We start from the raw sequence: 12506 nt of genomic DNA, 5'->3' as shown, positions 1-12506 counted from the left end.
GACAGCACCCCTAGTGGTTTGTTTTGGGAACTGCGCTGACAAGGCTGACAGCTATGAAAAAGCTTTTTTTCCGGTAGTATACTAGGATAATATATATACATGTCAGGTATACATTAAAGTTACAAGTTTAGCTGGTGGATGTGATTCAAACAGAGGACTACGTTTCAGTAAATTGAACAGACAAATTGCGTGAGGTTCTTAACTGGATGCATCAGTGGCTCTGAAATAATTTTTTATTAGTGCACGTCAAGTGCTCAAGTCAGTTCCTAAGCAATCTCAGAACCCATCAGCCAGCCTGTAGCTTAATCAGATGTCTGTTTATAGAGATGAGTTCATGAGGGGAGGAATAGGATGGGTTCCGTTTTAGGGTTAGGATTTGGTCGTGGGGTTAGGGTTTGGTTTCAGGGATATGGTTTTGTCTTAGGGTTAGGGTTTGGTTTTATGGTTTAGAACTCTGATCTGGTTTCAGAGTCCTAAGAAGTCAGTGAGTCACCAGGCTGCCAAGGCCCCCCACATGGGCTTTGGATAGCAACCGCCCCCCCACAGAGGGGACTGCGGTGAGGTCTTCGATAGTCAATCCTATTCAATACAGCTACTGCAGGTTTGGCGAGCAGCCTGACCTGCAACCACTCACAAATCAAGCCTCAAATCTATGTAAACCTTGAGAGTGTCTCCTGAGACAGAGAGATACTCAGTAACCACAGCGGTGCCTGGATGGGTTAAGCAGCCAAGACATATTTTACTTGTTTATTGGACAGCCTAATGTTTTACAAACAATACTTTGGTCATTTTTTACTAGGAGTTTTTACTATTTTAAGATGACATGTGACCTCTCCAAGTCACAGTTTGCAGCTACTCTATCCAAATCCAAAGTAATGCCTGGAATTAATTAGTGTCAAGCATAGCATTTTCAGGGCAATATAGATGTTTCTGTGCTCCTTTTAAATACCCACAGGAGAGGCTGAATAGTATCTACATACACGTTTAATATAGCTTGCAGTGAGGCATATCAGGCGGATATTTAAAAAGCACTTCCTAAGATATACATAGCCTCTTTGAATTTCAAAAATAGATGGAGATGATATTGCATATAAAATAAAGAATTGTTTTATCGCATTGTGTATTTCAAATGTAATCACAGCCAACAAATAAATACAATTCTACAATTCAAGACAATAATTTAATTCTAAAATCATATGAAGTCACTTGAACAAATGTATAAGCAATGGCATTCAGTGAGCACAAAATGGGTAGGTTTTTACTCCCAATGTACCAGTTAAACTATGATGATTAAGATGAACAGACGGCTGTCTGGTTCCTGGACACAAAGCTGTATCCCACTGGAAGAATTAAGTACTCAGCAAGGTGAACAGAAACAGTACGGAAGTGAGGATCCCTAGGAGAGCCGAGAGGTTCCATAGAGAGCAGGCAGTGGATGCCTACAGTCTTCACATGTGTCCGGATCAAAAGAAACCGGCTTCTTCATCCCCAGGAGGCAGAAGAATTTTTTTTTCTGAATCATGTTCTGTATCGAGGAACAAGCCGAACAATGAATTCTCCTCGACCATCATGAGGCCTACAGTTGGCAACCCCAAACTGTGACACTGATCTGATCCATATGCACTCTTCCATTGCTCAATGGTTATAACATTTGATGCTTTTACATACCACAGTTAATAATAAGCTTTATTCGAGGTTGGTTTAACACTGACGATGCTCTGACATTGACGTGAGAAAGAGGCTAAAAGTGCTGTATAAACATAAAGAGAACACTGATATCTAGGTTCCGTGGTGTGTTGAATTGCAACCACTTTGAGATGGAACCTTTAAGCCATATGGAGAGAGAGAGAGAGAGAGAGAGAGAGAGAGAGAGAGAGAGAGAGAGAGAGAGAGATGTAATCTTCTCTTCCCTTTTTCTTTATTTCTTTCCAACCATGAAATAGGTCGTCCATCGGGCCAGGAGCAAAGCACCAAACAAAACTGTGTAACTGAAGAAAACGAATTTCAGAACTTCTCGAAATGTCCGGAGGAATCTGATGGACAGGGGTTCCACTTCAAAATCCATCTGGATCTTGTGCTCCTGCCCAGCCCCGCGGCTCAGGTGGTCCATGGCTTTTATCTGTCCCATCGCTCTGAAATAAAGAGGTGAAAAAAGAGGTTTGCTGCTGCTGTTCGGATCCCTTCAAAGTGGTTTCCAGGCCAGCTAATTTCAGAACTCAAATGTTAAGATTTCTTTGAATGGAATTCTCATTTAACAAGACACAGCCACGCACCAGAGTCTCCTGCTGTGAGGCTGAACTGTTACGCCCTGAGGTGTACCGGCCTTGCTTTTATAAGTAGATGCTGAGGATATTTATAAGAGGGCCATTAATAATGTATTTGTAAATGGCACAAAATGAGTTCAGTATTGATCTGCAACCAGAATAAATGAACAGATAGACAGACAAAAAAGTCCAAATAAATATACAATATGATCAAGTTTTAAAAGCCATTCTTACGCCTGCTTCTAGTCTGTTATTTGATGCTTTTTTCCCCCCCAGAAACAAATTAACTTTCAATCATCATGATAATTGCCTGCACACCACAAAGACATAATATATTCAAGTTTAAAACAAAGAGCATGGGAAACACAACATGGATCAAAGAGGCAGAAAAGTGACTTACCTTTGACTGTCAGCCGTAAACAGAACTGCTCGCTGAAGGGGCTTCTGTGTTTCCAGCCCAGAGACACTTTCTCAACTGAGTTGCCTTGCCTGCCTGAAGTCCTTATGACAGAGGAGGAGCCCCAGGCTATTTAACTGTTTGATAGCCCTGGGGGTCTTCTAAGTGGAAGGTTAAGCCATACAGTGCACCTGCTCCTCCAACAAAAGAAAATTTTGATTTTCTACTTTAAATTATATTCTGATCCAAGTCCCCCAAAAATAAACACAGCCTCTGCATAAAAGATGTCACAGGCTATCCGCTCAGATATCTAACAATACACCTGTCAGTATTCGACCGGCAACCTAGGAGCATATCTGCCCATAAGAGCAAGGCATGGACAGGCTATCGATTGCTAAAAGACACCACTGTCCTTTTATTTTCCAGCGCTGTTATCGTCTACCGGAACACACAGCAAATGGCTTCCTAATTCAATCAGTACCCTGTGCTGTCAGATCACGTGCTGCCACAGGGCTGGCTTCTTCCAGACAGCAAAGGGCCATTATCGGCCGATCGGGGAGCCTGTTACCGAGCTAATTGCTCCTTCAGAGGGCTGGGGGGGGATGTGGTGATGGGTGCACTCCTATCCGCTCCTCGTCTCCTCCGCGCACAGGGAGAGAGATGCACACACTGTATTACGTCATTATTATACTGTATTTAGAGAAATGAAGTTTAGTAATTAGGGCAATACTTACCCCTATTTATTTGAGTTATAATATATGGAAGCACAAAACTCGAAATAACAAAATTAGCTGGAACGTACTTTATTAATTAATTCAATACGTGCATTTGCAAAATAGAAATAAGGCCAAATGAGATCTCAGTTCTTATTAGCTCTTTTTATTGGAACCATCTCAAAAATCGCAATCACATCACATTTTCCAATCGCTCCATCATTCCATTATTAACATATATACAGAATCCATCACGGCTCACCAGCCCCAAAGGATAACCTCAGAAAACCCAACGTATGGCCGGGGCGATCAGACGTGCAGAACAACACAAAGCAGAGTCAGGACCCTCGGTGCGGTTTGCAAACAACGACCTGCATGACCTTAAGCGCCTACACCTGTTCTGCCAGCGGCGGGACCGAGACTTCAATCGGACACCTGCAGCACACAGAAGGGCCAGACTGAAAAAGGCAGAAGGGTTTGATGTGGCCCCCCCCCACACCCTGCCCACCACGCCCCGCCCCCATGCCAGCCGTGACTCAGGCGCTCTGTGTCTCCGGGTGGTCCATGAGGGATTTGATCCAGCTGCTGCCGTTGATGAGTTTGGTCGTGGCGATGATGTACTCCATCCCACTGTCCTCCATCTGCGAGAGGAAGCGCAGGGCGGCGATCTCGGCGTACGTCACCCCGCCGAGGAAGAAGACCAGCGTGGTGCGGTTCTCCCCCTGTTGGCCTGTCCCCAAAGAAACACATAAAAACACACAAAAACACACAGAGAGTGAGAGGAGCAGCAGGTGGTCAAACATGGCGCCCTGAGAGGAAGAGGATGAGTGCGACACAGGGATGGTGGTCGCCCATTTTAAAACCAGCATGCTTTGGAAATGTGGAATAAACACAAATCCTGCCGTCGCCCTCCCTTAATCTGAGTCCCCCATTAACACCTTTTTTTTCGTCGTACAACGGAAGACGTGCAGAAACAAGTCTGGTTGAGTTATTCTATTTTAATTAGCACATTTCAGAGACAAGTGTGTAATTACCGTTCACACACCGTTCCCGACCCCACAACGCACGCACACACACACACACACACACACACACACACACACACACACACACACACACACACACACACACACACACACACACACACACACACACACACACACACACACACACACACACACACACTTTTCCTCCATTGTCGATTGCCACAGTAAATCGCCTGCTTCTTTCAGCTTCTGGACAGTGCAGGGAACAAAGCACGGCCTTATCTCCACCCAGCAGCACACAGGTTGTTTACACCCGTCTGGCTCCTGCTAACAGAGCGTCTGGGGCCAACAAACCACCACCACGACTTCTCTTGGTGTATTTTATTTAAAATGCTTTGGAGGGGGTTCGTACGTTTCTTGTGGAGCCCGGCAGGCAGCTGCTGCCTCTCCTCAAAGTGCGGTCCGGGCAGCATCTTCAGCACCTCCTCGATGCTGCGCCACCCCGGCCGGGCCAGGACCTGGGTCAGCCGGACGCTGAGCGGGGCGTAGCCACTGTACACGTACGAGATGTCGTTGGGGGTCTGGAGACGGACACACACACACACAAATTAATTTGATTAAATATTCATTATTTTGTTTTTTTGTACAAATAAGCCTAAATGAACATTCTTTTTTGTTGCTTTATTCACACACACACACACACACACACACACACACACACACACACACACACACACACACACACACACACACACACACACACACACACACACACACACACACACACACACACACACACACGAACAAGGGGCAGGCAGGTGGACGATTGATGCAAAAAATTTCCTCCACCCTCTCCTCTCCTACACCTGCCTGTCGAAGTGGTCTGGACAGGAGAAGACTCACCTGCTCGTTGGCGTCTTCCATCCACAGCTTCAGGGTCTTCCTGATGGTGGGGTAGTTGTTCCTCGAGTTGGTCTGGAGCTTCAGGAGCCCCGTCTTCTCCAGGTTGTTCAGCGTTAGCATGTGCTCATAACCGTACGTCTGAGAGAACACGACAAGAGATGCAAAAATGGTTTGGGTTGTCAAGTTAGATCTCATCGATCGGCCAGGAAGTCACCAAATCCCAATATTCATTTAGAGAATATACATCATCATGTATATTCATTTCATTCATTCATTATATGTCATTTCCTAAGTACCTGCAGGATCTCCCTCTTGTAGAAGTCCAACACCTTCTGCTTGAGGCCGTTGTTGCAGACGGACTGCATGCACATGAGACGCAGGACCTTGATCAGGGGGTCCTTCTGGGCGATGCAGTCCTCGATGTACGTGTTCACCTGCACAATGGATTCACTACATTTCAAATTCAACACTTTTAAACACAAAGATCCAGCTCAGATTGCCCATTTGGACTCCACGGGCGTTTGTATTTACTAAAGAACCAAAGAAAAGAACCAAAGAAATTTAAGTTTTCATCAGATGCAAATTAGATTTATTTCAGTGGGTTAATACTTGAAATAGAACACAAGTATTGTGTATTCCAACACTCAAAGCACGGGAGAGGAGCTCCATCCTATTCGAGGTCTTGGGAAACAGACCCTGGGTGGTATAGGTCGTACCTTGTCTGTGTCCACTCCAGTCATGAACTCCTGTTCCACCGTGAGGTTATCAAAGAACGCCTCGGAGGCTACAGGGAAAAAGACAAATCCATCAGTATCAAAAAGCATTCCTGTACTCCTTAAACACCTCTCCTCTCGGTCCAGCTCATATTGCTTTACATCTACCATTCCAATGTTTCATATCTACATATCATAAATGAGAAGTTAGGCTAAAGCATCTTGCTCAAGGACGCCTACAGGTGGTCTATGCACTTTGAGGTTTGAACTCACAACCTTTCAGCTGGGAGTCCAACACCTTAACACCACCTTAAGACTTAACTGAGCATTAAAAAATGTTAGGACGTGCCGAGCTGTCAAGACATACATTTGAATCCTCATACTGAACCACAGAGGGGGGGGGGGCGTTTACGCACTTGTGAGGTCCTTGATGAGCTCTGCGATGGAGGTGTGGTTAGCCAGGGAGCTACGGGCCGCCTGCATGTGCGGCAGCTGGGACACAAACTGCTTTATCTCTCCTACCGTCTTAGCGTTGTGGCGCTCCTGAACAGCGTGAGAAAAAATGATTAAACCACGAGTTGAGCTGCTAAAAATACGAATACACAGGGGAGCGTCAAACAATTAAAAGATGGGGCAGAACAGGCACGGGCGTGCAATACAATCAATACACGAAGATAACACGCATCAACCAACGTGTGTTTGTGTAGTTTTGATATATGCAGGCCATAGGAGCACTTCCTTCTGTCCTTTTTCCAAATCTACTTTGAATATCAGTGAATTGGAAACAAGAAAAACAACAGAGAAATGTATATAGACGTAACATATATAGTTGCTACTGATGATGTCATGGATCATTGTGTATCCTCGTCAGTTTACATCAGTTAACCACCTGGTTTTACATCAGTTAACCACCTGGTTTTACATCAGTTAACAGCCTGGTTTTACATCGGTTAACAGCCTGGTTTTACATCAGTTAACCACCTGGTTTTACATCAGTTAACAGCCTGGTTTTACATCAGTTAACAGCCTGGTTTTACATCAGTTAACCACCTGGTTTTACATCAGTTAACAGCCTGGTTTTACATCAGTTAACCACCTGGTTTTACATCAGTTAACAGCCTGGTTTTACATCAGTTAACCACCTGGTTTTACATCAGTTAACCACCTGGTTTTACATCAGTTAACAGCCTGGTTTTACATCAGTTAACAGCCTGGTTTTACATCGGTTAACAGCCTGGTTTTACATCGGTTAACAGCCTGGTTTTACATCAGTTAACAGCCTGGTTTTACATCAGTTAACAGCCTGGTTTTACATCAGTTAACAACCTGGTTTTACATCAGTTAACCACCTGGTTTTACATCAGTTAACAGCCTGGTTTTACATCAGTTAACCACCTGGTTTTACATCAGTTAACCACCTGGTTTTACATCAGTTAACAGCCTGGTTTTACATCAGTTAACAGCCTGGTTTTACATCGGTTAACAGCCTGGTTTTACATCGGTTAACAGCCTGGTTTTACATCAGTTAACAGCCTGGTTTTACATCAGTTAACAGCCTGGTTTTACATCAGTTAACAGCCTGGTTTTACATCAGTTAACAGCCTGGTTTTACATCAGTTAACAGCCTGGTTTTACATCAGTTAACCACCTGGTTTTACATCAGTTAACAGCCTGGTTTTACATCAGTTAACCACCTGGTTTTACATCAGTTAACCACCTGGTTTTACATCAGTTAACAGCCTGGTTTTACATCAGTTAACAGCCTGGTTTTACATCGGTTAACAGCCTGGTTTTACATCGGTTAACAGCCTGGTTTTACATCAGTTAACAGCCTGGTTTTACATCAGTTAACAGCCTGGTTTTACATCAGTTAACAGCCTGGCTCAGCTGGTTTGGGTAACTGATGATGCTGCCTCACGGTTGCTGCTGATGGACTCCACTTACAACAGAATATATATATATATATATATATATATTATATTACCCATCAGCTTAAAACAGACAAAGGACAAATCCAATTGCGAAAGATTCGTCACATCTTTGAGGTAATTGCATTAGTGGTTTAAATCTATTGGTTTTCCGTTGTGGCCTTCGTAGTGACAATCGACACGGGAAGGATTACGATCTGATTCGATTACTTAGTCAGCCATTTTAAGAAAAGGCGATATTACCAACAACTAAACGGCTCGTTTCTTAAATGTATGGACATGTTCGTTTACATGATGCATTTTTCATTGCTGGAAAGTAAGTCGTTTGTCTGACAGATATGGTCGTTGCAGTTTTTCAAGCTGACCAAGAAAACCATGATTTTCAAATCCTCGTTATCGGATTGTGCGGAGGTGCTCATCGTGCCAAGATAAAAAAAAAATAAGAAAGCTTTCATTTCCCAGAACTATGCCAAATTCTGAGAGAAACCGGTGCTGTCAACTGCATGGAATATTCTAAAACCCACACCTCCCACCAGTGTGGTATAATAGACTGACTAACCTCAAAGGCGGCCGAGATTATCTTGGCCTTCTTGCTGAGGGCAGCACCCACAGCGTTGAAGTTCTTGTCTCGGATCTCGGCGTACAGCTCCTCTGCAGAGTTGAGCTGCAGCTTCTTGGGCTCGGTGGGCAGGTCCTTGCTGCCCTCCCCCTGCTTCTTCTGGGCAAACTTCTCAGGTGGCAGCTTCACGTAACCTAGAGGAAGAGTAAGTCATGCATAAATAGATAGTAATGTGTACAAAATGTATACCTTTAAATGACACTAATCTTGTATTTCTCGATTGCACTCTGTCCAGTTGTTGTTGTTAAAGCTAGGGTATGTCATTTATAATACAAGCTTTTTTAATCATATTTGTTGAATTCCCGACAGCAATCCATAAATCAAATGCTCTCATTTTTGTTTTAAATACAACAGTTATCTTTCGCCATCACAGGCCGGTAACATGCCTCGTCCAAACATTTCATCAGGCCAGAATGAAATGATTGGATGGCCCACCTGTGTTTCTACCTACACACCTGACTACCTGTGGGCACTCTGCCCGTGCTTTCATTGCGTATGAACGTCGTCTTCAACAAGGCTCAGCAGACCTAAAGCTAAAGCCAGCGAGCCAGTACTGTGTTTAGGGGGAGTGGCTTTGGTGGGAGGCCTGAAGGGAGGGGTTTTAGCTTACACTGGCTGGTTTCTCCAAACCTGCCTACCCCAGCTTTAAACTGACCGCGCAGCAGTATTCTTCTGTGTAGCCACTCCTATTCTGATTAGATAATTTATTTGCTCTCGTTCCAACTTGTAAATTTCTTTGGATTGACGTGTTTGCTGGATGACAAAGCGTAATGTTAAAGAGTTACATTTAGGGCATTTAGCAGATGCTTTTATCCAAAGTGACAAGTACATTTGTCAGAAGAAAGAGAAACAACAATATATTGCTGTTGGTACAGTAAGGATGTTCATAGAACCAGGTGCCAAGCACTAACAATTGCTAGGTTAACCCATTCCCCGTATACAACAATGATAGCTAGGATAAGATGCCACACAATGGTAAGTACTATCTTTTTAAGGACAGTGAATTCAGAACCCTGCCTTTCTAAGGAGCAGGTAGAGGTTACGCATCAGGCTGCCAACCCATGGGAACTAAGCCTCAGCCCCTCTAAGAAAAGGCGTCCGTATACAAACTCACCGTTGGTGATGCCGTAGATCTCGTCGATGAGGCCCTCGTAGGTCAGCTGCGTGGCCAGCGGCGTGAGCAGGTCCACGTTGCGGTCCAGCAGCAGCAGTGTGTCGAACACCGGCAGGATCTGGTTCTGGCTGCCCGCAAACTCCCTCTTCATCCTCAGCATCATGTTGGCCACATGCTGCCCCGAGACCCAGAGAAACACGACACACCAGTCACATCCTCCTTGTATGCAGGTGACCAGAACACACGCCGTGGTTTGAGGACAATGATGATGGTTGTTATTGTTGTTGTAGTATTTACTGCAGCGGCATGCCGCCGTGCACACCCCCACACACACAAAACACAGACAAAGACACAGACACAGACACACCCCCCCACACACAAAACACAGACAAAGACACAGACACAGACACTCTCAAACTCACCCGTGCACACTCTCCTTTGCCGTAGATCTGAGGGATGGTGCCATACAGCGCCTGCAGAGTCATGAGCCCTTTAGCGGTGTGGTACAGGCTGGTCTGGTCATTTTCCAGGTAGCACTCCTGGAAGAGATCAATATGATTAAGTTAAGTGACAGTAACAGAAATACTACATTTTACTTTAAATCCAGTCCAGGCCTTTTGCGTAACTCACCTAAAAGTGGTTGCTGTGGTTACCGTTGTGAGACTAGACTATGTAATGTAATGCATCACTGTTAATTCATTGTGAACATACAGTATGTATATGCAGACTCCACACACCCTGAAGGCCCCCTCAGACTCCATGGAGAGCAGGTCCCCGTCGTAGGGAATCAGGTCCAGGATGTACTCGTCGATGTTGGTGAACGACCCCAGGACGCCCTGCTCCTTGAGGCGCTGCTCGCACAGCATGCTCCGCCGCGGCACAAACAGGATGTGGTAGTCCCGCGAGTTGGACTTGTCACTGAAGGAACCACATTTAGAAGGGGACATATTATACCACCAGGCGGTGGTGTGATTAGCCATCACAAGCCGACAAGCCGTTTTGAAAATGCGCCACTTCTGACATCACAGGTGGGCGTGTCCCTCTAGGTGTGTGCTGGATCCAGCATACATCTAGGTGGACACGAACCACCTGCGGTAGTAATATGTCCCATTTAAAGTGAAGAAAGTCCTAGTAGAGGCTGCTATTACTGTTGCTTGGCAGAAAACGACCAAAACACACACTAGCTTTCTGCGTTCATTTTCTTTTTTTGCTTGGAATACAGCCTACAGGACACACGCACATGTTTATACAAACCTAAACACATTCTCAGCAATGATGTCCATCAGCTCCAGCCGGGGACGTACAAAGAAGATGATGTTTTTGACATCTGCAGGGGGGAGACGCCCCCCCTTGAGGGTGAACATCTTCTCCACTTCATGTTCCTGAAAGGCACGGCCATACAGCTTTATTCATTACACTAGAGCAACATAAGGATCAGGTCCAAAACCACCCGTGTGTGAATATGTATACGAATATATAAGAACGTACCTTCAGTAAGGAGTACTGTGCGATCAGGCCAAAGGGTCCGGTCAAATACTCATCCCAAACTATGGCCTGCAAAGCAAAATAACCCGATTCACGTGATCTGACATCAGATCAGACCCACATCACATCTGACTCAGGATATGATGAAGCACCCATGCTCCCTTGCAAGGCCAGAAACGTCATGGTGTGTTCATCGTTATCAAAAAACAAATAGAACATGTGAAATACCTTGCTTCCCGCACATTTGTCCAAGAATTCTCGGAGCTCCTTGCGTGCTGCCTCTCTCAAGATGTTTAGGTTCACTCTTCCATTGGTGAGGTGAGCGGCCATCTTTCCTCTGCAGAGGAAAACAAGGGGAGGTCATGTGACGGGGCGGCAGGCGCGGCCGTCACGTGACAGACGCAGCGCCGCACACACTAGTGAGGCTCTGATATCTCTTCATAACCCTCATGGGAGCATGGGAGTTGATGTTTGTATTATTCGTGTCGAACCTAAAATTATATATATATATATATATATATATATATATATATATATATATATATATATAATTTTAGATTCGAATATTTATTTGAATAAAAAGCTATTATTGCTATTATTGGCATTTCACGATAGGTAAAGTATGGGAGTATTTGCAGAGATAGAGCGTTTGTTGGATGTAATTCATTGTTTGTCCTGCAGATGGCAGAATATCCCTACAGGAGCCCAGCGCAAATGTCCAGCGCAATGTCACTATCTTCACAATGGGAAATGATTGCTTGTGCTTTTTCTTACAGTGAACTCCATTATTGGGAGTAGAGTCAATAGTTTCTGCTAAGAGACAGAGAGAGAGAGAGAGAGAGAGAGAGAGAGAGAGAGAGAGAGAGAGAGAGAGAGAGAGAGAGAGAGAGAGAGAGAAGAGAGAGAGAGAGAGAGAGAGAGAGAGAGAGAGACACACACACAGACAGACAGACAGACAGACAGACAGATAGACAGCTAGATAGATAGATAGATAGATAGATAGATAGATAGATAGATAGATAGATAGATAGATGGATAGATAGATAGATAGATTGATAGATACATTGATAGGTTGACAAGTGGGTAGTTGTAGATAAAGAGAACACAAATAAACATATTCCATATGCAATACACCCACACACAACACATCCCGTTAACAGGGTTATGAGGTCAGAAATATAGGAGCAAGATTATTCTGAGCCGGCAAAGTAGTAGAGAAATTCTGAAATCAATTAAAACACAGGCGCTATAATATGTAGGTATATTAAGGTTTCAAAAATAATACCAGAATAGACGCAGGTTCAAGGACTCCCATGACCAAGGTGACACAAAGTTCCGTTCAACACATCCCTCATGCTGTTCCAGATCACCAATAGAATAGTGA

At 44.5% G+C, this 12506-nt stretch overlaps 1 protein-coding gene across 1 annotated transcript; it reads right to left on the bottom strand.

Annotated features, from left to right (window-relative positions):
• Window positions 1-3530: 3530 nt before the first annotated feature.
• vps33a (VPS33A core subunit of CORVET and HOPS complexes) lies at window positions 3531-11453 on the bottom strand. The gene is made up of 13 exons (XM_084468557.1): window positions 11351-11453; window positions 11126-11191; window positions 10892-11019; window positions 10375-10555; window positions 10060-10176; window positions 9638-9812; window positions 8464-8657; window positions 6393-6519; window positions 5980-6047; window positions 5560-5697; window positions 5264-5401; window positions 4773-4941; window positions 3531-4104 (listed from the first exon to the last, which is right to left on the bottom strand). Exons 1-13 carry the CDS (start codon window positions 11450-11452, stop codon window positions 3911-3913), a joined length of 1797 nt encoding a protein of 598 aa, XP_084324683.1. The 5' UTR covers window position 11453; the 3' UTR covers window positions 3531-3910.
• Window positions 11454-12506: the final 1053 nt, after the last annotated feature.

Source organism: Micromesistius poutassou, assembly GCF_964030765.1.
Source record: "Micromesistius poutassou genome assembly, chromosome: 5".
Lineage (NCBI taxonomy): Eukaryota > Metazoa > Chordata > Actinopteri > Gadiformes > Gadidae > Micromesistius > Micromesistius poutassou.
The sequence above is the reverse complement of the archived record's forward strand: the minus strand, read 5'-3'. Positions and strand labels throughout refer to the sequence as shown.

Excerpts from the sequence above, each read along its gene's own strand:
- vps33a (XM_084468557.1), bottom strand. The coding sequence starts at position 11,452 with ATGGCCGCTCACCTCACCAATGGAAGAGTGAACCTAAACATCTTGAGA. Across the intron at positions 10,177-10,374 it reads AGTCTGAGGGGGCCTTCAGG|GAGTGCTACCTGGAAAATGA; the intron begins GTGTGTGGAGTC and ends GATCTCTTCCAG. Across the intron at positions 8,658-9,637 it reads GATCTACGGCATCACCAACG|GTTACGTGAAGCTGCCACCT; the intron begins GTGAGTTTGTAT and ends CTCTTCCTCTAG.